This window comes from Sapajus apella, unplaced genomic scaffold, assembly GCF_009761245.1.
Source record: "Sapajus apella isolate SASKATOON/1434 unplaced genomic scaffold, GSC_monkey_1.0 scaffold2, whole genome shotgun sequence".
NCBI classification, from domain to species: Eukaryota; Metazoa; Chordata; class Mammalia; order Primates; family Cebidae; genus Sapajus; species Sapajus apella.
In genome coordinates, this window is record NW_022436942.1 from 23,288,342 (window position 1) to 23,315,300 (window position 26,959).

The 26,959-nt window shown below is 55.9% G+C and overlaps 1 protein-coding gene across 3 annotated transcripts; it reads left to right on the forward strand.

The window, feature by feature from the left end:
• The first annotated feature begins 410 nt into the window (after nt 1–410).
• Nucleotides 411–25,857, forward strand: RARG (retinoic acid receptor gamma). 3 transcript variants are annotated; one of them, XM_032292812.1, is made up of 11 exons: nt 411–593; nt 1,152–1,369; nt 2,102–2,168; nt 5,760–6,085; nt 19,399–19,547; nt 19,761–19,902; nt 20,588–20,748; nt 20,954–21,130; nt 21,490–21,694; nt 21,951–22,109; nt 24,549–25,857. In XM_032292812.1, the coding sequence occupies exons 4-11, from the start codon at nt 5,902–5,904 to the stop codon at nt 24,734–24,736; spliced, it is 1,365 nt and encodes a 454-aa protein (XP_032148703.1). In that variant the 5' UTR covers nt 411–593; nt 1,152–1,369; nt 2,102–2,168; nt 5,760–5,901; the 3' UTR covers nt 24,737–25,857. The 3 variants fall into 3 exon arrangements, with proteins under 3 accessions (XP_032148703.1, XP_032148712.1, XP_032148723.1); XM_032292821.1 differs by having other exon boundaries at nt 2,105–2,168; XM_032292832.1 differs by lacking the exons at nt 411–593; nt 1,152–1,369; nt 2,102–2,168; nt 5,760–6,085 and adding an exon at nt 14,446–14,954.
• The last annotated feature ends 1,102 nt before the right edge of the window (nt 25,858–26,959 follow it).

Genomic DNA, 26,959 nt, shown 5'->3' on the forward strand with positions numbered 1-26,959 from the left:
CCCCATGGGAGTGTTTGGGATCCATGCACAGAGCTTTGGACTGCAGATCCCTTCTTTTCTCTCCGTCTGTCCTCAGTAGAATGGAGAGTGAAACCACTGGGTTCTCACTCTAGGGTTGAGAGTCTATGTTGAAGCAGAGAACGTCCCTGTCAGACACAGAAACTGACTCTCCGCACTGGATGCACAGGCGCGCGCACCCATATATGCACACACACACACACACACACACACACACACACACACACACACCCAGAGTCAACAACATTCATGGCACATCTACCAGGCGGGCAGGCAGGCAGGCCGGTGCTGGCTAGGGCAGACACACACCCTCTGCCTGGGCTTTCTCTCTCACACCCAGCCCAAGGCTCCTCCCACTCCAAGCCACAGTTCCTCCTGCCCTCCTCTCCAGCCTCTCTCCCTCCAAATCCAGGCCTAAAGGTGGAAACAACATTGGCAGCCAGGGGCCCAGGTGCCCTAACTCCTGGAGCTTACTCCAGACAAGATGACAGGGAAGATGACTGTGAGCCCTGGCCTCGGCGCCCCCAACAACAGCCAGCAGTCAACCAGTTTGCTCCTGGGACCAAAGGACTGAGGTGGGCTAAGGGAAGGGAGAGGCTACTTGGACCTGTAGGTGAAGACTGAGCAAAGAGTAAGGGCAGTAGCATCTGCTGTAGATCGGGCATACTCCTGCCTGGCCACTCCAGTGCTGGGAGGGAGTGGGTACTGCCCCATTGCCTACCCTGGGGAGGCACCAGAGACTGGCTTCGAAAGAGTCACAGCCTGGCCACAGACAACTAGTCCCCCCAAAAGGCAGAAAGGAGGAAAGTGCCAGAGAGAAAGGGTTGGCATCACGGGGCCAGGACCCTGACCTCCTCTGCCAGCCGTGCCCGGCCTCCCAGGGGATGGAGTCAAGGAAGCAAATGGGAGGGGCAGAGACCCAGGCGTCCCGGGCCGCCCCGCCCAGCCCCCCGCCCGTCCACCCATCCCTCCGCCCCCCAGCCCCAGGGCACAGAGGAGGGAACCGGGCAGGGGCAAGCAGGGGAGGGAGGAGCGAGGGCGGGAGGGGGAGGAGGGAGCTGGGCAGGGAGGGAGGTGGGGGGGGTGGGGAGGGAGAAAAAGAAAGAAAATATTTTCCGTGTCCCCGCCTGCAGAGTCAGTGTGCGGTTTGGGAGAAAATGTGTCGGATATTTTGGGGCGGTCACGTGGGCGGGCGGGCTCCGAGAGGCCCCGGGACTGTCCCAGCCTAGAGCCGAGCCCCCCAGGAGCCCCCCAGTACTGCGAGCCCCGGACATTACGACGCTCCATCCCAGAGACCGCCCGACGCCGGGACCTCGGGGCTCCGCCGCCTCCCTTTCCCCTCCCCCTCCAGGTGAGTCAGGCGGGGAAGCAGGCTCGCCCGCCCCGTCGCCCGGGTCCTCCACCGAGGCGGCTCGGGGAGGGGGCGCGGAGAAGCCGCACGGGCGAATGCCCTCCCGAGGCTGGCCAGGCTGGCCGCCGGGTTGAGGGGGCCTTCTTGCCCGACCCGGGCCAGCCCTGCTGTGGGAAGGGAATGGAGAAGATTTTAACAGGCTGAGGATGGGCTGGGTCATCTGTCCTTCTTCATTTTGGTGCATAGCCGGGGACAACATTTGGGGAAGTCTTCAGCCAGGGGGCATTCCTCCTTATATTTTTGTGCTGGGAATGTGAGAGAAGACAGGGTTTCCTCTCGCGGGGAAAGACTGCCACCCTCTTACCCCCGGGCTCTGAGGGGTAGATTTTATGTTCCACGCTGGTCCAAGTTCCTCCCTCCCCAATGGAATGGCACGGCTTGGACATCAGAAGGCAAGGAAAAGGTCCAGCGGCAAGTGAGCCTGGCCCGCCGCGTCCGGGTGTTCGGAGTGCATAGGATAGGGATCTACGAACTTTCATTGAAGCTCTGCATTCCCTCAGACACGTTCCCAGCCCAGGTGGGAGCCTTGGCTCCCTCCATCCAAGGTGGGGGGCACTTCTGGAGTATTCTTGAGGGAAGCCCAAATGGAACAAAGGAAGAGAAGGAAGATGGGGATAGGGAACCCGGAGTGCTAGTCCCAGAGTTCCACTGACGCTGCCTCTCTGTCTTTAGCAGCTACGGCCGAATTCCCTCAACCTGACCCAGTATGTAGGAGCAAGTCTCTGCAGGTGGCCAGCGGGTAAGAAGATGCTTGGTTGTTAGTGCTGGTGGGGGCAGGGGAGGCTGTGTAGGGGGTCTTCAGGGCAAGAAGCTGAGATGACCATCCCGCTTTAGGGCTTTAGTCTGGGCAGCTGGAATCCCAGTCCTCAGGTCTGAGGCTTCTGCCCTTGGGGTGACTCCTCAGACGCTGAGTTGGGGTCAAGGACCACAGCCAGTGTCTCACATCCTTGAGGCAAGTAGAGAGAAGACGGGGGAGGGGGGGATAGTGTGTGCAGGGTGCCTGGAGCTTGGGTATCCCAAACACACACACACACACACGCACACACACACACACACACACGCAGGCACGCAATCACTGTGGCCTACAGCCTGGTAGGCAGCATGGGGCACGCCCCCCCACACTCCGGCACACCCCCACCCCTGGCTCAGAAAGCCACCTAACTGGCACCTCCAGTTCCCCCTTCTGCCCCACCCTGCCCATGCCCTCTGATGCCCACACACATTCCACTGGCATTGCCTGCCTGCCTCCTGGGCACTGCCCCTCCCTGGGGCTAGTAGGGTGGAGGGAGGGCACCTGGGGATGAGAGGTGGAGACTCAAGGGTCTGGACTCCCCCAGGGATGGCACAAGGCCAAAGAAGTCTGGCCCACTGCTGCCTCCTGGGGAGCAGGCTGGGGGCCCAGGCTACAGCAGAGGATGCCTGGGTTCTCTGCCCAGGCTGGAGATGGGGTCATGGAAAAAGGTGGTCGTGTTTATACAGAGGGGAGGGGGGCAGCGGGTGGAGAGCGGCCGACAAGAGCAGCTTTGTTCCAGGCTCTGGAGCGGGCAGGGCGGCAGGGAAATGCGCCCCCCTCCATCCGGCAGCCCCCTTCATCTGTGCCCTCCCCTCAACTCCACCTCAGCTCTAAGAGAAGCAGCTTTGTAAGAGCCCCTCTCCCCTAGTCCGTCATCCCCCCTGCCTCACCATCTGAGATGGCATCTTACTAGAGGAAGAATGTTCTCTACTTTCCACGAGTCCCCCAAAGAACCAAGGCATCTGGAGCCTCAGTTTAGGATTTCCTTTTAACTCTGCACTGCCTTCAATTCCTTAGTCCATTCCGCTACCTCGGATTTAAGACCCTCCCCTTCTCTTTCCAGCCAAGGCAGAGAACCAAGGCTCAGAAATGGGAGGAATCTCTGCCCCCTTCCTCTCTTCACTCAACTCCCAAGTTCCTTCTCCGAGGCAAAATAAGAAGCCCAGGGAGAGCTGTCCCTGGCCTTCCGCTTATTTTGTCCTTGGCTCACGTCCAGCCTCATTCCTTGGTGAGGACCAGGAGCTGAGCATCCCTCTGCAGGGATCCCCTCCACTACCCTACCTGCAGGTCTGTGTTTCCCATTTGTAGGTGAGAAGCAAAGACAAGAAGGGCTAAGGCAGAGAGCCCTGTTCCCAGTCTAAGCTGAGTCTGGGGAACATGGGGATGGGGGAGTCCTCTAGTAGCTTCTCACCCTTGTCATTAGAGGGGTTAATCCACCTGGAATGTGGCCCGGCCAGTTGAGCTGTGGCCCAGGGGCCTCAAGGGCCCCGGACTCCTGGCTCCATCTGCGCTTAACTAGGGATGAGGACTTTGGAGGGAATAGGAGAAGGAAAAGTAGAGGGAACCTGTGGGCTCGGAGCTCAGACTTTTAGGGTCTGCGAAGACACTGGGCTAAAGAGTTTGAGGGGCTGGGTGTATGGGCGGTGCCAATGGTAAGGGGCAGGGGCTGCTTCATTCATAAGGGCTGAGTGAAGTGTGATGGCACTGGGGTCTGGGTTCTTGTAACCTTCATGACAGTTTACCCGCAAGGGCTTGAAGGCCAGGTAGAGGAGAGAAAGAAAAACAAACAAAAACAAAAATAAAAACCAGAGGTACAAAGACAGAGCTATAGATCCTAGAAGCAAATACTGACGGAAAGAAAGGCAGATATGGCACGGTGGCTCATGCCTTTAATCCCACCACTTTGGGAGGCCGAGGCGGGTGGATCAAAGATCAGGAGATCAAGACCATCCTGGCCAACATAGTGAAACCCCATCTCTCCTAAAAATACAAAAATTCACTGGGCGTGGTGGCGTGTGCCTGTAGTCCCAGCTACTCAGGAGGCTGAGGCAGGAGAATCGCTTGAACCTGGGAGGCAGAGGTTGCAGTGAGCTGAGATTGCACCACTGCACTCCAGCCTGGCAATGGAGAAGACTCCATCTCAAAAAAAAAAAAAAAAAAAAAAAAGAAAGGCAGGTATATCCATCCCTTACCTCTGGGCCTGCCCACCCTGTGGTCTCTCTGCATTTTAGTCTCTCGGCCCTTCTCTGCCCTTCATAGCAGTCTGTTTTGGTTCTCGCTGGTGGAGATACCCAGGCTGGGGTGACTCTTCCTCCCTTGCCCACTAAATGCCTAAAGAGGCAAATACTTCTAGGACTCCTGGGAAAGCCAACCTTTGCCTTGTCAGAGGATCAGGATAGGAACCACCTAGGTCTCCCATCTCCTCTCTCTACCTCCTTCTCCTCCCCTTCCCCTGGGCTCAGGTTCAGACTCTTTGAGGGAAACCTACTTTTGCGGGAGGAGAAGATGCAGGGAGAACTTCCCAGAAACGGGGAGCCCAGGGATGAGAAAGAAAAGGAGGCAGAGAAGTCAAGTCAGCTGACCAAGAAGCAACCCCTTGGAATCATACACTTGGCACAAGTGGGGACTCCATCAATATCCTTAGATTTGAAGCAAGAAGGCTTAGGGGGTGAGGAAAAATTGGAGACAGGAAGAATTGGGAGGGGAAATGAGAAGAGGGAGTGTTGAGGAAAATAGAGAGGGAAGTGCTTAATAAAGCAGAGCTATGGAGGAAAGTAAAGTACAAAGAGAAATAATATGAGACATTTACATAACACTTCCCATGTGCTTTTACGTTATCCCAAACACTTGACATTGGTTCACTTATTCAGTCCTTGAAACAACCATATGAGGTAGGCCCTATTATCAGTCCCAAGAGACACATGAGGAAACTGAGGCACAACGAGATTAAGTAACATGCCTGAAGTCCCACAGCTAGCAAGTGGTGGGGTACAGTCCAGGGAGTCTGGCTCTAGAGTCTGTTCCTCTAACCTTTGCCCTGTACTCCTCTCCAGAGAGCTGTAGGGCCCCCAGCTTGTAACAGAGTCATGTTTGCTTTCACCAGGATGGTAAAGAGTTTGCATCTTGGCTCCCCCCCTTGCAGCCATGTGACCTTAAGCCAGTCCCTTCACCTCAGTTTCCTCATACGTGAAATGAGAATCATAACTCCCAGTCCACAGGACTGACGTGAGGGTTAGGTCAAATGCCTAGCTCAGTTGTGGTGATTTATGATCACTTCCCAATTCCCCCAGAAGTCCTCACACCTTCATCATTCACCTTGGGACCTCCATTCACCCTTTCCTGGAGCTCCTCTGGAGAGTTTCTCACAGCCTGTGTAACCCCCTGACCTGCCCTCTCTACCGCACTGCAGGGGCCCTGAGCTGGGGCAGGATAACCCGGAGCAGCACAGAGGGAGGCTGCAACTGAGAGAGGGTCATGGGGCTTGGAACCTCAGGGTGGTCATTCTCTCATCTCTCCTTTTCCTCTCTTTCTCCCTAGGACGCTTGGAGGCCCAGTGGGCAGGCCAGGCAGGGCGGGCACGGAGCCTCCCAGGCTGGGCCAGTGGGCATGGGCGGGGGCTGTGGTTGAAGACCTCCCCCGCCCACTGCAGACCACAGGGGACTCCCGCACCGCAGCTGCCATGGCCACCAATAAGGATCGACTCTTTGCGGCTGGTGCCCTGGGGCCTGGTTCTGGCTACCCAGGGGCAGGCTTCCCCTTCGCCTTCCCAGGGGCACTCAGGGGGTCTCCGCCTTTCGAGATGCTGAGCCCTAGCTTCCGGGGCCTGGGCCAGCCTGACCTCCCCAAGGAGATGGCCTCTCTGTGTGAGTCTCAGGGATCTTGGGAAATGAGGGCAAATGGAAATAGGAGGGTATCTGGAGGGTGGATGGTAAGAAAGTTGGCACTCCGGTTAGGAAGGCAGGCAGGGGACAGGGGTTTGGCCTAATGGAGTAGTAGTGAGTAACAGAGGGTGGCAGTGGTGGTGAGGAAGGAGTTTGGATGTGGACTCAGTGGAAGTGTTTGCAAATGAGAATTCTCCTGCTCAAACACGATAGGGAGGTAGCAGGCCTGAAAACTGGGGAGGGGAGTGTCTAAAACTGCCTCCTGGGTCAGTCAGCTAGTAGAGGGGAACACCTTTGTGTGGGCAGGTGGGGTTGGTTCTGGTGCAGTGAGGCTGCTGCCTGGGTGCAGCAGGAGTTGGGGGGAGCCAGACTGGGAGGCGGAGGAGTCTGGGAGGCCAGTCACCTGGCTCTGTGATCAAGAGGTGAAATTGGGCTGGGCACGGTGACTCATGCCTGTAATCCCAGCACTTTGGGAGGCCAAGGAAGGTGGGTCACTTGAGGCCAGGAATTCGAGACCAGCCTGGCCAATATCCCTGTCTCTACTAAAAATGCAAAAATTAGCTGGGCATGGTGACGCACACTTGTAGTTCCAGCTACTTGGGAGACTGGGGCATGGGAACTGCTTGAACCCAGGAAGCAGAAGTTGCAGTGAGCCAAGATCTTGCCACTGCACTCCAGCCTGGGCGATAGAGTAAGAATCTGTCTCAAAAAAAAAGAAAGAAAAAGAAAAAAGCTGGGCTCGGTGGCTCATACTTGTAATCCCAGCCACACTTTGGAAGGCGAAGGTGGGCGGATCACCTGAGGTCAGGAGTTCAAGACCAGCCTGACCAACATGGAGAAACCCCGTCTCTGCTAAAAATACAAAATCAGCCAGGTGTGGTGGCGCATGGCTGTAATCCCAGCTACTCAGGAGGCTGAGGCAGGAGAATCACTTGACCTGGGAGGCGGAGGTTGTGGTGAGCTGAGATCGCGCCACTGCACACACACACACACACAAAAAGCTGGGTGCAGTGGTTCATGCCTGTAATCCCAGCACTTTGGGAAGCCGAGGTGGGCGGATTGCTTGAGGTCAGGAGTTCGAGACTAACTGGCCAACATAATGAAACCCCATCTCTATTGGGTACAGTGGCTCATGCCTGTAATTCCAGCACTTGGGAAGTCAAGGTGGGTACATTACTTGAGGTCAGGAGTTCGAGACCAGCCTGACCAACGTGGTGAAACCCCGTCTCTGCTAAAAACACAAAATTAGCCAGGTGTGGTGGTGCATGCCTGTAATCCTAGCTATTATAGGATGTTAGGATCCTGTAGGATGAGGCAGGAGAATCACTTGGACCCGGGAGGTGGAGGTTGCAGTGAGTGAGATCACACTATTGCACTTCAGCCTGGGCGGTAGAGTGAGACTCTATCTCAAAAACAAAAAAAAGAAAGCCCATCTCTACTAAAAGTACAAAAATTAGCCAGGCGTGGTGGGGCATACTGGCTGGTGCCTGTATCCCATCTACTCAAGAGACTGAGGCAGTGAAATTGCTTGAACCCAGGAGGTGAAGGTTGCAGTGAGCCCAGATTGCACCACTGCACTCTAGCCTGGGTGACAGAGCAAGACTCTATCTCAAAAAAAAAAAAAAAAAAAAAAAATTGGGAAGTTGCTTTGAATTATGTGGAGGCTGCAAAAAGGGGAAAGAAATCCTGTGCCAGGTGCCGAAAGATGTGTGGGGTCAGAAGACTGTGCTTTTTTTTTTTTTTTTTTTTCCGCCTCACCCTGTTACTGAAGACTATGCTTCTTGGTTTTGGGAAGGATGGAAATGACTGCAAAGGAGGTAGCTTTTGTACCAAGTAATCCGGAGAGGTGGAGGGGGTGTTCCAGAACCATCCTCTCCTCCAGCGATGTGGGTTCTGGGCTCCTCCCCTCCCTGCAGGTCTGGCATAGAGCCTGCATGCTGTGCGGATCCCTACTTGTCCCCCAGGCCTGCCCTCTTTGGGTTAAGCTTTTGAGTGCTGACAGCAGGCAAGTCTTGGGCCTCTCCTCCTCCCTCTGGGACCCCTCTTCTCCAGCTTGGTAGTTATTCCTCCTGGCCAGGCTATTACAGGTGGGAGTGCCAACCTGGTTAAGAGAAAGCTTGAACTGGGGACAAGAGAAGGTGATTGAAGGGCAGGGGAAGGAGCAATTTCAGAGAGACAGAGTTGGAGAGAAAAAGACAAAAAGAAAAGGGCACAGCCTTTATGGCTCCACAAGCGCAGAGACAGAGGTGGAGGAGAAGTGGCTGTGCTTCCAGGAGGGGACACTCAGAGCGTTGTGTGTCTGTATGTGAAGGGGGTGACTAGGCGGGGCTGGCAGCTCCACTGGAAAGAGTGTGTTCATCTGGAGAAGGGACGAGTGTGCGGTGCCTCCAGACTTGGTGCAGTTGTGTGCACAGCATCTCCCTGATCCTCTGCTCATGTACAGAATTCCAGTGTGTGCAACAGAATCAGTGTGAGGAGTGAGGAAGGATTTCTTTGTGCTGCTGACGCTGTGTCTGGCGTTTGGTGAGGCCTGCTGGTGGCATGTCTGTAGTCCGACGGGGGTTATTTGAGTGGCATGTAGGTGAACAAGAGAACACAAGGTCCCCTTTTTGGAAACTTCAGCTGGGCTTCCCCATACTTCATTTTCACCTCATGAATCTGTCCTAGGGACCTGGGGAAGTGGGAAGGAACCACCCTCCCCACATGAATGTGCTTCTGGCAGAGAACCGTACAACTCAGACTCTTGGGACTTGATTTTCCCAGGTCCTGGGAGAGGCAAGTAAAGGAGCTGGAGTAGGGAGGGAGAGATGAGAGAGAATGGTAATGGGGACAATGCTAGAGCTAGTAGCCAGTCCTCAGTGAGGTCCCCCTTGCACTCTTGTGCCCTGGAAACACTGAGATCGAGGTCGGGGTTCAAAGTGAGGTCAAGGTAGGGAAGTGGTCAGGCTGGGCTCCATCTTCCAAGGCTGTGCTGATGGAGGGGGGCTGAAAGGAGAAATCCAAGGGAGGAGCCAGAGCCAGGGCAGGTAGCTGGGGAGGGTGTGGCTAGCATGGAGGGACAGGCCTGGGCAGGGAGGTGGCAGGAGGAGGCAGGAGGGGAAGGCTTGGGGGTGGGTTCCTACGAGGCTTAAATGGGGGTGGGGCATGCAGCACCTAGTGGTAGAGGAGAGGGGGACTGAGGGGAGAGGAAGGGATCCAGGAGTCCGGGAAACCTTCCACAGTGGGAGAGTAGCGGAAGGGTGAGAGAGTGTCTTCTCTCATTTCCTTGACTTGCTGTCCCTTTTTGGCTGGAAGCATCTAGTGGAGAAGAGGGTTTATTTTATTTATTTATTTACTTATTTATTTTTTGAGACGGAGTTTCGCTCTTGTTACCCAGGCTGGAGTGCAATGGCGGGATCTCGGCTCACTGCAACCTCCGCCTCCTGGGTTCAGGCAATTCTCCTGCCTCAGCCTCCTGAGTAGCTGGGATTACAGGCACGCACCACCATGCCCAGCTAATTTTTTGTATTTTTAGTAGAGACGGGGTTTCACCATGTTGACCAGGATGGTCTTGATCTCTTGACCTTGTGATCCACCCGCCTCGGCCTCCTAAAGTGCTGGGATTACAGGCTTGAGCCACCGCGCCCGGCGACTCCCTTTCTTTTCATCACACACAGCCAACCACTTGGACAAGCATCCGAATCCATGCTCAGTGCCTTCCTGAACCTGACTGCAGCCCCTTGCCCAGTTTTCCCAATCTAACCTTCCTGCAGACACCATCAGTCTGAACTTGGCTCCCAGCCTTTCTGATGCATGCCTCACACTTCACTCTGGCCTCTCTCACTAGACTGCAGGCCCTCTGTGGGCAAGAACTTCCCCACTCTCCTGAACCCGCAGAGCATGGATACCCTCATAGACCTCCTTTTTGTTTTTGAAATGGAGTCTTGCTCTGTCACCCTGGCTGGAGTGCAGTGGCACAATCTCGGCTCACTGCAGCCTCTACCTGCCAGGTTCAAACAATCCTCTTGCCTCCCAATGCTGGGACTATACAGGTACACACCACATCTGGCTAATTTTTGCATTTTCTTTTTTTTTGAGACGGAGTTTCACTCTTGTTACCCAGGCCGGAGTGCATGCAATAGCGCGATCTCGGCTCACCACAACCTCCGCCTCCTGGGTTCAGGCAATTCTCCTGCCTCAGCCTCCTGAGTAGCTGGGATTACAGGCACGCACCACCATGCCCAGCTAATGTTTTGTATTTTTAGTAGAGAGGGGGTTTCACCATGTTGACCAGGATGGTCTCGATCTCTTGACCTCGTGATCCACCCGCCTCGGCCTCCCAAAGTGCTGGGATTACAGGCTTGAGCCACCGCGCCCGGCCCGAGAAGAGGGTTTAGAGGCCTAAATCTGATGCCAAAGGCATAGTCACCTTGAGTTTGTGCATCTCATCACCCTCTCTCTTATTCTATGGAACACACATACACACACACACACACACACACACACACACACACACTCTTTCTCTCTCACATAGACTAAGACAGAAAGGTGGTCCTTGAAGAGGTCTGGCACTTCTCCCTGGCACTCTTGGCTCTTATTGCTGGGTCACTGGCACCTTGGGGACATCCTTGTTGAGAATTGAAGTCTTGCTCTACTTCTTGGGGCTCTCTCAGGGTCTGAAGGGGGTGAGACAGACATCTCGGAACAGCGTGGTGGCAGAGGGGAGGCTTGGGGAGCAGGTGCTGCTGAGGCAAGCACAGGCCTGTGTTCATGGAAAGCAGAGGGGTGTGTGCATGTGTGTGCTCATGCGGGTGTGTGTTCATGCACGTGCACGAAACCCCTGGCGTCTGTGTCCCTGTGCATCTCTATGTTTGTGAATCCTAGATTTGTGTTTGTGTTCTAGATTTGCTTTCTACAGGGAACAGAGTGTGATGATAAAGAAGGGAAGCCCTGCCCTCCTCCCACCCCTGGGCAGATAGCTGTGGTCCTGATGACCTAGCCCAGTTTGTCCTCTGAACCTGGTGACACTGCCCTGGCCATGGGGCCACTGTACCTGGGCCAGGGAGCCCAGACTTCACCACACTAAGTCACCACACATGGAGAAACTGAGGACAGGCTGGCACAGAGAAAGAGAGTCTTGCTTAAAAGAAACTGAGAAAGAGAGACTCATAGACAAGACAAGGGACAGCTACCCAGGCCCAAAGGTGCAGACACAGAGAAGCCAGGCACTGGGAGAAGCAAGGAGAACAAGCAGGCAGCAGTGAGGCCTCCTCCAGGAAAAAAACCCCAGCCTCCTTTCCCCTCCCCTCCCTGGTCTCTCCTCCTCCAGCACAGGCTCCAGCTCCAGGCCGACACAAACGGGGCTTTGATTGCAACAGGAAACCTCTTTGGCGGGGGGAGCCGGGCAAGCCGCCGCCGCCAGGGCCCAGGCTGCACCCCCCTCTCCTGGCCCCCTACCCGGTCCCAGCCCCCATCCTGCCCAGCGCGCCTCTTGTCCCTGCTTTGGGCCCCACTCTCATTCACACCTCCCAATTCTTCTGCTCTTCTGCTGCCCCCTCCTCCAGAGAGCCCTCCCATGACCCTTCAGGTGGGACTCCTACCTCAGGACTTACCCTTCTGGCAGGGCCTTCTTTACTTTGAAATGCCCCCTTTTCAGCTTCTTGAGGAAGGGTTTTAGAAAAAAGGGAGAATTTAGTGTGAGGAATTCAAAGCCAGTTATCCTCAAGCCCCATCCAGAAGGTGGAAGGGAGGGAAGGGAGGGGTGCATAAGGAGTTAGCTGTTCCTGCCCTGCCTCATCCTGGCCAAACTCATCCTTGCCAGGGTGGCAGGGGCCCTGAGGGGTGACCCCGAGAGAATTTGAGGGCTAACGGCCTTGTTAGTTGGGGAGCGGTGCAATCCTCTTTGACTCTAGGGGTGTGCCTTTGTGGGGCTCTAGGTGGGAGGGGTTCTGCCCTGGTGGTGGGGATCATAGGGAAAGGGGTGAGTCAGGCAGCAGCCCCCCTTCATACTCCCACCAGGCTGGCGGAGAACATCTGGTTCCCATGAAATGCTAGAAGGCTAATGGGTCTAATTGCTGCAATAAGGGCTGGGGAAACTTTGGGGAAAAGAGGGGCACTAGATCCCCCATCCTCTTACCTTCTCCCCAAGGCTGTACTAAGTCTGTCTAGAATGGGGGGGTCATGGTTGATGGGGAGGGCAGGCCTGACGACCTGATGCCTGGTCCTAAGGGTCCCCTCTGTGCAATGTCTGGGAAGCACACACAGATGGGTGACGAGGAGTGGGGTGCATTTGGTGAAGAGAAACGGGGGCTATTGAGGACTCATGGCTTCCTGGAGCCCTCCCCCAACTCCTCTTGTGCCCTCCTCCCAACCCCCCTCCCTGTAGCCTGGCCACTTCTGGTTCTAATTACCAACCAGGCAGGCCTGACTTAATTGGGACCTTTCAGATTTCTGAGGGGGAGGGGGGTACTGACAGCTCGAAGTTGACTAATCAAGGCTTGTTTTGGGGGGTACTCCGTATTTTGCACTTAATTGATTTTTGTTTGTTTGCCGCTGGCCAGATTCTGATTCAGAAAGTTATCCCCCTTTTTTTCTTTCTTTTTTTTGGTTGTGGGTGCTGGCTGGATTCAGAAATGGGTGTTTGGGGTTGGGGAGGACGGGGGAGCTTATACTGGGCTGGAAAGAGCAATGCATTCCCTCCCCATCCCTGCATCGAGCCCCCCAGTCAGCCTTGCCACCTTGAGGTCCCACCCATCCACAAGTCAAGCCTATTCCCAGCCCGGGTAGCCCTCCGCCCCTCCCCCCGCGCCCGCCATCCCTCGCCTACTCTGGCACCCCTTCCTGCCTTTTATTCTTCCAACAGGCGCCCCACTCCTGCAGCACCCAGTGCGCCCCCCACCCGGTACAACAGATTCTTAGAAAAGCGCGCCCCGCCCTGGCCCAGCCACAGCCGCCTGGCGGGGGAAGGGCCGGGCCGGGCGCAGCTCCCGCTCCTCGGCGCTGCCCGTGTGAGCCGCGCTGACAGAGCCGGCTGGGCAGGCAGGCCGGGCAGGCAGGCCGGGCGGCCCGGCGGCTGAGGGCGGGGCGCGGGGGAGGGGGCGGTTTCCGGGAGTCGCCGCCGCTGGCGCTGTCCGGGGCCAGGGTCCCCCATTCGGCTCGGCCGGGCCAGGGCAAACTTCTGACGTGGCCAAACCCCCGCCCACCTCACCCACTTCTCCGCCGGGCGAGGGCGCTCAGTGCCGGAAGGGGCAACCCAAGGAACAGTGTGGCGGCCCTAGGAGATCTGAGGGGCACTAGCGTGGCACCGAAGGGAGGGCGGTTATGCCTAGGCTGGGGGGTATTTAAAGACCCTGAGAACAGTCAGTGACCAGAAGGGCAGCTATTGCCAAGGGATCCCTTGGCATTGAGAAACTGGAGGAGGGGAATTGGCACTAAGGGGCAGATTCATCGAGTCGCACTTGGCACTGGAGGCACAGCTTAGGGGGTAGTTTTGTGCTCTAAAAGTGAAGTTAGGTTCGAGGAAAGAGCATCGAGAGAGACGGTCGAGGCGCTTAGGGAGCGTTAGTTGCGGGATGGGGCTTCAGGGACGCGGAGGGAGGCTGACCGGGCCGCGGCGGAGGGCGGACCGCTCGGGCTAGGAGGGATAGACTCTGGCGGCGCTGGAGAGGGGCGGGGGACTCCGCGGCAGCGCTGGAGACGGCCTGGGCGGGGTGGGTGGGGCGGGGCCGGGTCAGGAGGAGGTGAGCGCGCTCGGCCACCCGCCCCGAGGGGGGTTCCCGGAGAGTTCACGGCGGGAGCGCGCTCCGGCCCTCGGACCGGGGGTGGGGAGACGGGAAGCGAGGAGGAGGCAGCGCGCGCCGAGCCGCAGGAATGCACTGTTCGGCCCTGAAGCGCGCGCGCGGAGGGAGAGGGCGGAACCAGGCCTGGGAATGAGAGGGGTGGAGGTAGTGCAGGTCCCGGGCCTCGGGAGTGCTGGCGCGCGGGGGACCTCCACGTTCCCCTCTCCGCAGTCATCCTTAACACCTCTGTATTGACTAGTGTGAAAAAGGGAGAGTTTGGGGAGGGGGAAAACTGAAAGGAAATGCTTATGTTTGGTTCCTCCACTCCTTCCCCCAACCCCGACCTGGGCACGCGCCTCAATGCAAATGCGTGCAAAGCCTCTGAGCTATGGAGAGTATGCTTGCAAGCATTCTCCCGAGCAAGGTGTGTTTGTACAAACATGTGTGCACCTATGAGTTTATGTGCTTGCTCACAAGTATATGCACTCTTGCATATTTGCAAATTCTTGGTGCATGCACATATATGAGTTTAAGCAAGCGCGCGCGCCGCGGAGCGAGTGTACGTTTGTGTGTGTGTGCGCTCCACTCTCAGCTCTGCTTATCTCAGTGCCCGGCCCCTTTCGCTCTCCAAGCCCCACCCCCCCCCCCCCCCCGGGCTTCGCTTTTAAAAAAGGTCTCCCCAGAGCTAGCTGCCTAGGGACCCAGATAGAGCTGGACGGAGGCTGAAGCGGCAGCCCCAGCTTCGCGCCCCGCCCAGTCCCTTTCCCCTGCTGGGGATCCCCCCTCTTCCCCGCCCACCCCTTACCCCGCAGGCAGCCCAGCGCCCGATGCTAGCCCTCCCCCTCCCCCCCTGCTGGAGCGGGGCGCCGCCGGGGGAGGAGGGGGAATCGGCTGCGGGTCCTTGGTGTTCCTAGCACCCAGCTTCCCTCCAAGCCTGGTCGCGATGTACGACTGTATGGAAACGTTTGCCCCGGGTCCGCGACGGCTGTACGGGGCTGCCGGGCCCGGGGCCGGCTTGCTGCGCAGAGCCACTGGAGGCTCCTGTTTCGCCGGACTTGAGTCTTTTGCCTGGCCGCAACCCGCCAGCCTGCAATGTAGGTACCAAGAGTCCGGGGCTGGGGTGTAGGGTGCAGGAGAGGCTGGGACTTACTCTTTCCGTGTGTAAAGGGTGGAACTGGGGTGCAAGGGGGAGCTTCTGGCCCTTTCTATGTAAGGTACTGGCCCTTTAAACGTAGGGGCCTCATCGTCTTCTTTGCGTGTGTGCAGTAGTGTTTGGAGTGTGTGTGGTTTTTATGGTGGGTGTTCAGCTCGAACCTATGGTTGATGCCACTCCAGTGTTCCTGGGGTTAGGGAGAGACCGAGGTGTGTGGGTAGTGTGTGCCCTGAGGTCTGTGGCCCTGGAAGGATATGGCACTCAGGACCGTGGGTGGCGTTTGTAAAGCTCATGTGGGAAGCTGGCAGTGTAAAAAAGATTGTTTGCAGAGCGCGTGAATCCCTGGAGTGTGCAGCGCCTTGCATAGGTGGTGTGGGTGTGGGAGCAGGGTCTCCACCACTGTCGCCGGCGACAGCTGGCAGGTCCACATGGCCTGTGAGGGGATGTTTGTGGCGTGAGGCCGGGAGGGCGTGTGCCCCTTCGTGGCTGCGGGGGCGGTTTTGGAAAGTGCTGTGTTCGAGAGTGCATCCTGTGTGTTCTCACGCCGGGTGGAAAAGGCTGAGCTCTGCCCGCCACCACCCCCCCATATGAAAAAGAAATGTCTGGAAATGTGTATGCGGTTATATGCAGAGAGATGAGTTTTTCCTGTGGGTCCAACACACACAACTTTAGCAGGAACCGAAAAGTTGAAAGCAAAGTCTGTGTGTGTGGTGGGGGGTGGCCTGGAATTGACAGCGGCAGGGCGAGTACCATTCCTGGGTCCCCAAATACCTATCTTCCCCCTCCGTGAAATGGGAGATGCCAGGCCTGGGGCCCTGGAACCCCTTTCCAGAGCGGTAATAAAAAGCTGGGGACTGTGAGGCAGTAAAAATGAAGTCCAGATGAGAAGCGGCTTTGAAGCTTGGGCCGCAGTGCCTGGCGGGGGTAGGGTGTGGGGAGGGGCTGGGAGTGGAGCCTGGAACACCCCCTAAATTTACTCTGGGCTGGGATGTGCTTGCAGCCCGGGTGCGGACGGCCGGGACGAGGGGCTTGGGGGCACACTGGGAAGGGTGGGAAGGGGCGGGCAGCAGGCGGGGCGGCTGGCGCTGGGGGAGTGCGCACGCCAGGTCACTGAGCCCCCGCCAACGCGCCTCGCTCCTTGGCACCCGGCAGCGCTGTTTACAAGTTCGGATTTTTTTTTTTTTTTTTTTTTGGTTCCAGAGCAGAGCTGCTCAGATTTAACAACTGGGAGACTGGAAGAGGGAGGTGGCAAACCAGGAGACCAGACTTTACTTTTGGGTGGGGTGGGGCAAGAACTAAAAGTGTGTCATTTAAAGGGCAGAGAAAGCATGGAACTATTGGTTTGCACCAAATCCCTGTGAATTCTTAACTTTCCTCTCATGGCCCAATAGTATGCGGAGTTGGAGTATGTTGTATGTTGTGGGGGTGCTGAGATGGAAAGAATCTTCCAGGAAGGGTTCCTGGGGTCTGGGCGGAGACCCTTCTTTTTTTCAGGCCTATGGAAGAAGCCCTCTGGGCTTGACTGGCAGTAGATTTTTGCGTTTTAATTTGGGCCAATAATTTTGGCCTTGTGGATCCTGGTGGGCACACAAAGCCAGCTTCAGGCCTGCCCCCGATACACACACTTTCAGAGGGAAGGCTGCTGGGAGGGGTGGGCTGGATGTGTGTGTGCACGTTTGGAGGCTTTGGTGTCCTGGTGCTGCGTTGGCAGGTTGGGGTGTTTGTCTGGTGGTAGAACTGTTCCCTTGTGTGGCAGAGTGCTGGGTGTTGTCTATCAGCCTTGTGACTTGTACATCTACCTCCACGGTGTGGCTGGAGTGTGTCTCTATTCTGGCTGTGTGTCTGTGCCTGAATCTAGTAAGGGTTCTAGGAGCCCATTGTTAATATGCCTGCTTTGCTCCCCTGTGTGTTGTTAACCTCTGAGAGTGTGTGTGTCTCCAAGGAGGTGTGTGCTAGATTGTGAGTCCAGGCTGCTCAGCTTTGGGCCTCGCAGCTGGGAGCGTTTACAGCCGGTTATAAAGAGTTTGTTTGAAGCTCGGCGCAGCCTGGTTAGGAATTTCCTCAATTTCAGCAATTTGGGCTTTAAAAGGAGAAAAACCCAGAGCCCACCCCCATCCTCCCAAGCAGGGGCCCCTGCCAAGCCCAGGAGCAGCAACCCAATGGTGGGGTCTAAGCCCAGGGCTGGGGAGGGGATCTGATTGGAGTAGACCCAGTTAGCTTTCTGGGCCCTCCACCCACAGATTGACCTCGGAGTCAGTAGGCTGCACTTCTGGGTTCAGGAGGTGGGGATGTGACAGTGTCACTTAGTCAGGAAAAGTTGCCCCCGGGCCTGTCTCCCTGAGGCCCCCAGTCTTATAATTTGCTGGCACTGCCCCATGCCAGTCTGACCGCACCCAGGCCCTTGTGCAAGAGAGGAAATGAGGCAGCGCTCTGCGGGCAGGGAGGGCGTCAGCGCCGGAGTGAGTGCCACCCCACGCACAGGCCTTGGGCACAGAACACATGCCCTCGGAGGACACAGTGGTGGGCCAGAGGAGCCAGGAGAAGTTGGGAAAGGCATTCCAGCCCTCCCCACATCTCTCAGCACCGGCCCCTCCTGGAGCCCCCGTCCCTAGTCTTGAATAGACTCCAGGCACCCTTCTTTTCTCCCCTCCTCTCTCCTTTTTCATTGGGGAATCTCACTCTGGCAGGATTCTTATGCTAATTGAGTGTGCATGTGTTGGGGGTGGGGAGGGCTTCCCTCCTGTGTGGTGGGTGGAGCTAGCCTGGAACCCCTGCATCCTGGGCCTTCCTTCCACCCTTCGGGCTGCAGTGGGGCAGACTTCTGACCAGGTGGACTGCAGAGGGTTAGAAGGAAGAAGGTGTTTATGAGGTGGGTTCGTGGGACATACCTTAGGGAGGGTCCTAGGAATTTTTTTGCATTATTGGGCCCTCGAGGTTTGGACAACAGGTCCTACAGGTTGAATAATTTATAAATTTCCCCAGCTTCTGAAGACCAACCAACCACCTGAAGACATCCCCCCTCCCACCTCCCACACACACATGCACTGTCTCTCTCTTACCCAGCAGCCTTTTGAACAGAGCAGAGCATGTTCTCCTCATACTGTGGGGCTGAGACCCCTATTGAGCTGCAATTGGGTATTTTCAGAGTGAAGACAGAAGCTTAGAGAGGGTCCAGAAATAGGTCCCCACCCCCATCAGTCCTGTTTACCTACTGTCACCTGACTTCTCCAGTTTGCTACACCTCCAGTGGCTTTCAGACCTGAGAAACTGAGCAAACCTCAGTCTCCCCTTCCCCAGCTTCTTTGACTCGCAGCCAGTTAGATCCGCTGGTGTGGCACTAAGCTGGTCACTTTCCCTCCTGTGGCCTCTGTTTCTTCAGGCGTGAACCAAGGCTGTGGTGCATCCTCTAACTCACTCCCCTGAGAGCTGTGTCCCGTCTGCTCTGCTCTGTGTCCCGTCTCCAGTGGTTAGGTGGTTATTCGGGGATGGTGTGAGACAGAGGAGCCTGAGGAGTTATCTCCCCTGTACTACTGGAGAGGAAGTGAGGTCCTGGTCTACCTGCTAAGCATCCCAGCAGGTCATTTGGCCAGTGCCAGCTACAGAGGCTGTAATTGCCTACTCACCCCTAGAGCTGTTGCCCCACAGGGAGGACAGTGGGAGGTAGACTACCTGACAAGGATCTACCAAAGTGACAGAGAGTGACTAAAGAGCAAAGCTGCAGGGCTTTAACCCTTCTATCCATCCCCTGTATCTTTAGGGAAACAGGCCCAGAGAAGTCAATTTCCAGAATGGCCTCGGTCTGGAATTTGGAGGATTAAACATGTTATACAGGGTGAGGCCTGGCTTTTTTTTTTTTTTTGAAACCGAGTCTTGCTCTGTCCAGGCTGCAGTGCAATGTCACGATCTTGGCTCACTGCAACCTCTGCCTCCCGGGCTCAAGCCATTCTCCTGCCTCAGCCTCCCGAGTAGCTGGGTCTACAGGTGGGCGCCACCACGCTCAGCTAATTTTTATATTTTTAGTAGAGATGGGGTTTCACCATGTTGGCCAGGATGGTTTCGATCTCCTGACCTTGTGATCTGCCTGCCTCGGCCTCCCAAAGTGCTGGGATTACAGGAGTGAGCCACCATGCCCGGCCAATGGCTGGCATTCTTGTGAACAAGTTGGCTAGACTGTGGAGGGTGGACCAGGATCACAACAAGCTTTGCTAATAGTGGTGGTTTAGAGGATTCTGGAAGTGCTTACTGCTGGGACTAATGCGCTGTGGTAGTGACAGCTGTCACCCGTGGGCCAAGGAACAAATGCACATGGGGTGTGTGTGATGAGGAAGCCTGGAGGTCTGTGGGGTCCTTCTCTCCAGACCCTCACATCACTGCTTCCCTCCCAGCGGTGGAGACACAGAGCACCAGCTCAGAGGAGATGGTGCCCAGCTCGCCCTCACCCCCTCCGCCTCCTCGGGTCTACAAGCCATGCTTCGTGTGCAATGACAAGTCCTCTGGCTACCACTATGGAGTCAGCTCTTGTGAAGGCTGCAAGGTGTGTACGTGGTGGGGGGTGAGCAGGGGGGGATCCAGAGTTACTGGAGTAAGATAAGAGACCAGGGACACAGAGGCTATGTGTGAGCAGCACTGCTTTGTGCATAGATGGGTAATAGATTAGCTGAGGCCTGGGGCAACCTGCAAGGCCAGTGAGAGGCTGGTGCTCCCAGCATGGTGCTTCAGAGGCGCTCTCCGTTTCCCTCAATTCCAGGGCTTCTTTCGCCGAAGCATCCAGAAGAATATGGTGTACACATGTCATCGCGACAAAAACTGTATCATCAACAAGGTAACCAGGAATCGCTGCCAGTACTGCCGGCTACAGAAGTGCTTCGAAGTGGGCATGTCCAAGGAAGGTAGGCTCCCATCCTTGGCCTGGGCAGGAGCACTCTGGTCCTACCCTATGGCTGTGGCCCTCTTTCCTCTGGCCACTCCTACATCCCTGACCTCTGAGACTTGGCCTGCCCTGGGGTGCCGACTTCTCCCAGGCCAGTCTTATTTGATTAGCTCCATTCACCCAGGAGGCCCCACCATTTCCCATTCTCCCCGCTCAGGAAGCTTGACCCTTCCTCTGAATGAGTGAATAAGTAGGGTCTTATTTCCCTGTTTCATGAGGGAAAATAAAGCGGGTGGGCTTGCCAGACCCTTCCCCTCCCCTGTTCCCAGTTCTGAGCCAAAGATGGATATGGGGTGGCTCCTCCTCTCCACCACCCCCCCATTGTGCTGCCAAGGCTATAAGTGGATATCCTGCCGCCTGCATATCCTGCCCCCTCCTCCCCCAGCAACTGCAGGGTGACAGGAAGGGCAGGATGGAGCCATGGCCTGGAGAGGGAGCAGGGGCTGCAGGCTCTGGGTGGGGCTGGGGAGAACCAGCCTGGGAACAGGAGCTAATATAGGACACAGGGAAACCGAGGCACTAATTACAGCGCCAGGGGATAGATATCCATGATAGGGACTGAGCACATTACGTTAGGGTGAGAGAAGACACCCAAAGGGAGGCTCTGAGGGTCCTGACCCTCTCCTTGCACCTCCACCCCCAAGCTGTGCGAAATGACCGGAACAAGAAGAAGAAAGAGGTGAAGGAGGAAGGGTCACCTGACAGCTATGAGCTGAGCCCCCAGTTAGAAGAGCTCATCACCAAGGTCAGCAAAGCCCATCAGGAGACCTTCCCTTCACTCTGCCAGCTGGGCAAGTACACCACGGTGAGGAATGGGCAGAGCCCAGTGAGGGCAGCGCACTCTTCACTCCAGGGAATCGGGCTGGGTTGTATTGGAGGCTATCATCTGTTGCTGAGGACAAGGAGGGCATTAGAATGCAGAGGAGGGCTTGGGATATTGGTAGGGAGAAGACAGCCCCCAGAGGTGGGCCTTAGCTTGCTTTCTAACCTCCAACTCCTCCCCACTACAGAACTCCAGTGCAGACCACCGAGTGCAGCTAGATCTAGGGCTGTGGGACAAGTTCAGTGAGCTGGCCACCAAGTGCATCATCAAGATCGTGGAGTTTGCCAAGAGGCTGCCTGGCTTTACAGGGCTCAGCATTGCTGACCAGATCACTCTGCTCAAGGCTGCCTGCCTAGATATCCTGGTAAGTTAGGCCCTGTGGGCCCTGCCACAGCCCAACCCTCGTATGGGACCTTCAACAGTTCCTTGATCCATGCAAAGACTTCCTTACCCTGAACCCCCTGCCACCTATGCGGGACGCCTCAGCTCTTTTTTTGGCTTAGCCCCTGCCCCTATGATCAATGATCCTACACTTTTGGATGCCCTGTCTCCACCTGACTTCCCAGGACCACCCCTCCCAAGGCTCATATCCTCCACCTCTGCCTTCTCCATGCCTGCTTCAGGTTGCACTCATTGGGGACCTAACCTCCTCACTTTCCACTCATTCCTTCTTTTCCCCACCCCTAGAAAGAGCACTAACCCTCCCCCACCCCCCACCTCCAGATGCTGCGGATCTGCACAAGGTACACCCCAGAGCAGGACACCATGACCTTCTCCGATGGGCTGACCCTGAACCGGACCCAGATGCACAATGCTGGCTTTGGGCCCCTCACAGACCTCGTCTTTGCCTTTGCTGGGCAGCTCCTGCCCCTGGAGATGGATGACACCGAGACAGGGCTGCTCAGTGCCATCTGCCTCATCTGTGGAGGTGCGGGGGCGCCCCCTGGCGTCTGCTCAGTGCTTGGTCTCCTTTCCCACCACTCTCCATGTGGGATCTCCGACTGGGAGGGGGCATGGAGGACTCAGTGGTCTTTTCCTCTGGTGATTCTTGCACCCAGCCCCATCCACAGACTTCTCAGACCCTGTACCGGCTTCCCAAAAGGCCAGTTGGGAATCAGCCATCTGTTACTTTGTCTTCCCCATCTCTTCCTTCCCCTCTCACTCCACTATACTTGTCCCCATAGACCGCATGGACCTGGAGGAGCCGGAAAAAGTGGACAAGCTGCAGGAGCCACTGCTGGAAGCCCTGAGGCTGTATGCCCGGCGCCGGCGGCCCAGCCAGCCCTACATGTTCCCAAGGATGCTCATGAAAATCACCGACCTCCGGGGCATCAGCACTAAGGGTTAGTCATGAGTGAGCGTCCCCGCTCTGTCTTCCCAGGGCTGTTGGTCTCCCAGGTCAGACAGGTGGACAGGCAGAGACGAGAACATAGTGAAAGAGAACCAGCAACCCACCCTGGAATCCTAGCGCTGCCACATAGTAGTGGGAGACTTTGGGCAAATTCCTTCTTCTTCTTTTTTTGTTTTTGTTTTGAGATGGAGTCTCACTCTGTTGCCCAGAGCTGGAGTGCAGTGGCTCGATCTTGGCTCATTGCAACTTCCGCCTCCTGGGTTCAAAATTCTCCTGCCTCAGCCTCCTGAGCAGCTGGGATTACAGGCATGCACCACCAGGCCTAGCTAGTTTTTGTATTTTTTTTTAGTGGAGATGGGGTTTCACCATGTTGGCCAGGCTGGTCTCGAACTCCTGACCTTGTGATTCACCTGCCTTGGCCTCCCAAAGTGCTGGGATTACAGGTGTGAGCCACCGCGTCTGGCTGGGCAAATTGCATCTAAACCTGTACTGTCCAATAGAACTTTCTACATATTTTTCAGGTACCTCATAAGGATGTCTTAAGGACTAAACTGGTTAATATACAATGTAAAGCCAGGTGCCATGATGCACATCTATAGTTTCAGCTACTCAGAAGGCTGAGGCAGAAGGATCACTTGAGGCCAGAAGTTGGAGGCTGCAGTGAGCTATGATTGTATCTGTGAATAGCCACTGCACTCCAGCCTGGGTGACCAGCAAGATGCTGCCTCTAAAAAAAAAAAAAAATTCAGACCGGGCACGGTGGCTCAAGCCTGTAATCCCAGCACTTTGGGAGGCCGAGGCGGGTGGATCACGAGGTCAAGAGATCGAGACCATCCTGGCCAACATGGTGAAACCCCGTCTCTACTAAAAATACAAAAAATTAGCTGGGCGTGGTGGCGCGTGCCTGTAATCCCAGCTACTCAGGAGGCTGAGGCAGGAGAATTGCCTGAACCCAGGAGGCGGAGGTTGCGGTGAGCCGAGATCGTGCCATTGCACTCCAGCCTGGGTAACATGAGCGAAACTCTGTCTCAAAAAAAAAAAAAAAAAATTCAAAAAAACAAACCAAAAAAACCCCATAACACACACAGTGTACTTAGAATTACAACACATACAGTGTACTTAGAATTGTGCTGAATCTGAATAAAAAATTCCATTCTGTAGTTGCAGCAGTCACATTTCAGATGCTTAACAGCCACATGTGGCTAATGACTACTGTATTCCCATCATTGCAAAGTTCTCTTGGACAGTCCAGGTTTAGAAGGATGTCTGGAACATAGTGTTTGATAAATATTAGCTGTTGTAGTAAATGATTTTTCTTTTTTGAGACGGAGTTTCGCTCTTGTTACCCAGGCTGGAGTGCAACGGCACGATCTTGGCTCACCGCAACCTCCGCCCCCTGGGCTCAGGCAATTCTCCTGCCCCAGCCTCCTGAGTAGCTGGGATTACAGGCACGTGCCACCATGCCCAGCTGATTTTTTGTATTTTTAGTAGAGACGGGGTTTCACCATGTTGACCAGGATGGTCTCGATCTCTTAACCTCGTGATCCACCCGCCTCGGCCTCCCAAAGTGCTGGGATTACAGGTTTGAGCCATCGCGCCTGGCGATTTTTTTTTTTTTTTTTTTTTTTTGAGACGGAGTCTCCCTCTGTCACTCAGGCTGGAGTGCAGTGGTGTGATCTCTGCTCACAGCAATCTTTACCTCCTGGGTTCAAGCGATTCTCCTGCCTCAGCCTCCCAAGTAGCTGGGATTATGGGCACTCACATCACGCCCGGCTAATTTTTGTATTTTTAGTAGAGACAGGGGTTTCACCATTTTGGTCAGGCTGGTCTTGAACTCCTGACCTCGTGATCCACCTGCCTCAGCCTCCCAAAAGTGCTAGGATTACACATGTGAGCCACTGTGCCTGGCCTGTAATAAATGTCATTAAAAACAGGCCAAGGGCTGGGGGTGGTGGCTCATGCCTGTCATCCCAGCACTTTGGGAGGCTGAGGCAGGCGGATCGTGAGGTCAGGAGTTCGAGACCAGCTTGGCCAACATGGTGAAACCCTGTCTCTACTAAAGATACGAAAAATTAGCTGGGCGTGGTGGTGGGCACAGGGCTGGGAACAACTGGCAAGCCCTGGACATTGGAGAATGGGGTGGTTGGGGAATGGGGTTGGAGGTTGTGTACGATGTGCTCTCTGAAGAGACAGCCTGTAAGAATGGGACAAACGGGCAGCAGGCCTGGTAGAGAAGACCAGGTAGAGGTTCCAGACACAGGAGTGGCACCCAGGAAGCCTAGTGGGAAGAGGATGAGCTGGGGACAGAGAGGTGGTGGGCCTGTGCTGGGAACCCCCTAGGGGAGGCAGGGGCAGTTGAAAAAGGTTACGGAGATGGCCTTAAGGGCCATGTGCCTCTGTCCTCCTGAGTCTCTTTGCCTCTCCATTGTAGGAGCCGAAAGGGCCATTACCCTGAAGATGGAAATTCCAGGCCCGATGCCTCCTCTGATCCGAGAGATGCTGGAGAACCCTGAAATGTTTGAGGAAGACTCCTCGCAGCCTGGTCCCCACCCCAATGCCTCTAGCGAGGACGAGGTTCCCGGGGGCCCGGGCAAAGGGGGCCTGAAGTCCCCAGCCTGACCAGGGCCCCTGACCTCCCCACTGAGGGGGTTGGGGTTCCAGGCAGCAGACTGACCATCTCCCAGACCGCCAGTAACTGGGGGAGGACCTGCTCTGCCCTCTCCCCACCCCTTTCAATGAGCTCCTTGTTTTTGCCAAAGTTTCCAGGGGTGCCTCTGTGTTCATCCCCTTCCCGATCTAACCGGCTCCCTTGCCAGTCCCGGGGGCCTGCCCTGCTCCCACCAGGAGAGAAGGCAGAGGGGTGAGTCTGGGTTTGGACTCTAAAATCTCAGCACTGCCCCTCAGGTGCCAGAGTCCTAGGCTCCCCAGGGCAAGAGGAAGACCCTGCCATTCCACAGCCCCTTCCTCTGCCATCTGCCAGGTGCTTGGCTCTCTGGGAGCAAACAGGAACACTAGAGACCAAAAGGGGGGTGAACGAGGAGGGCTGAGCCCATCTTCTTGCCCCTACCCTTGATGCCTAATGCTGTGCGATGCACCTGCAGGGTGCACCAGCCTCTGTGTCCCGTCCTTGTGCCAGGTCAGGGTGGACGCTGGCTGGGCCCTGCATTTCTGGGGCAGGGACAGAGGGTGAAAGGGACGGATAGATGCAGGTCCATTCTGTACCTCTTGGCTCAGGTGCAGAGTTCACCCTGTGCCCTCCATTACAGGTCCCTCCCCCAGCCCTGTCATGTGCCTTGGGCTCCTCCTGCCCCCCATCTCAGCCATCGGGGCAGGGATCCTTCTACACTACAGAGGGGCCAGGGGATCCCGTTTTCCCTAGTGCCTTCCACCCTTTACCCCCCAGAGCAGCTTGGCCCAGGGAGGGGGGATGCTGCTTAGCTGATCCCACCCTGACCCAGAGGAAGCCTCTATTTATTTATTAGCTTTTGTTTACACCCTGGAATTGACCCCTTCCTCTAGGGGTCTTGGGTGGGGGGAGCCCAGGGCCCCTGTGACCCCTCCCTTCTTCCTCCAATTCCCAGTTTGTATTTAGCTGCCAAATAAGAGTCCCACTGGCTCCCCGTGTTCTCTTGGGGGGTCAGGGTGCTGTCCCCTCCCCTCTGTTTACATCTCCCCTCTACCCCGCTGTATCGCATATTGCTGAGTTTTCTATTTTTGCAAAATAAAGTGACGGAAACTCATGCGATGTGGCTCCCTTTAGGAGGTGGTAGGGAAATGACCAGCTGGCCGGGAGAGGGAGCTGAGTGAGGAGGGAAAGCTTGTAATCGATTGGACTTTTCAGCTTTCTTGGCGGAACAAAGAAAACAGGGTGAAATGTGCCTGGATTGCGGTGGGGACAGGATGGAGGAAGGGGAGCCATGGGGACTCACCTTGAGTGACCGGGTTTCCCACAGCCACCCACATGTGGGTTCAGAGTCTTGCTCTTTTGCCGGGCTGGAGTGCAGTGGTGCAATCTTGGCTCACTGCAACCTCCACCTCCCAGGTTCAAGCAATTCTCTTGCCTCAGCCTCCCGAGTAGCTGGGATTACAGGGGTGCACTGCCACGCCCAGCTAAGTTTTGTATTTCTAGTAGAGACAGAGTTTCTCCATGTTGGCCATGCTGTTCTCAAACTCCTGACCTCAGGTGATCTGCCTGCCTTGGCCTCCCAAAGTGCTGGGATTACAGGCGTAAGCCAACCCCCTCAGCCTGGTGTGGGTTTTTATGTTAGATCCTGTGGATCTCTGGGAATGCATTTATGGACTTTAGAGGTCTTTAAGCCTGTCCCCACCTCCAGTTATGCATATGTGCATATCTGCTCTTCTCTGGGGAAGGAGTCCATTGAAGTTTTATTTATTTATTTGTTTTTTCTTGATATGGTGTTTCACTCTTGTTGCCCAGTCTGGAGTGCAGTGGTGCAATCTCAGCTCACTGCAACCTCCGCCTCCCGGTTTCAAACGATTCTCCTGCCTCAGCCTCCCGAGTAGCAGGGATTACAGGAGCCTGCCACCATGCCTGGCTAATTTTGAATTTTTAGTAGGGATGGCATTTCACCACGTTGGCCAGGCTGGGCTCGAACTCCTGACCTCAAGTGATTCACCCACCTTGGACTCCCAAAGTGCTGGGATTGCAGGCGTGAGCCACAGCACGCAGCCTGAAGTTTCATTTAGTTCTCATGAGGGTTCCTGGCCCCAGAAGAGAAGAACAACAGCCTGCATCTAAGCTATAGTGTTTCTGTTTTACACCAGCCCCTCACCCAGGAAGCCCTCCCATCTTCAGTCCCAGCCCACCGTACTATCATCTTA

What these genes read in the sequence shown, in the direction of transcription:
- RARG (XM_032292812.1), top strand. Translation starts at nt 5,902, where the DNA reads ATGGCCACCAATAAGGATCGACTCTTTGCGGCTGGTGCCCTGGGGCCT. An exon ending in CATCTGCCTCATCTGTGGAG is followed by an intron (nt 21,695 to 21,950) that starts GTGCGGGGGCGC and finishes TTGTCCCCATAG; the next exon opens with ACCGCATGGACCTGGAGGAG. An exon ending in CCGGGGCATCAGCACTAAGG is followed by an intron (nt 22,110 to 24,548) that starts GTTAGTCATGAG and finishes TCTCCATTGTAG; the next exon opens with GAGCCGAAAGGGCCATTACC.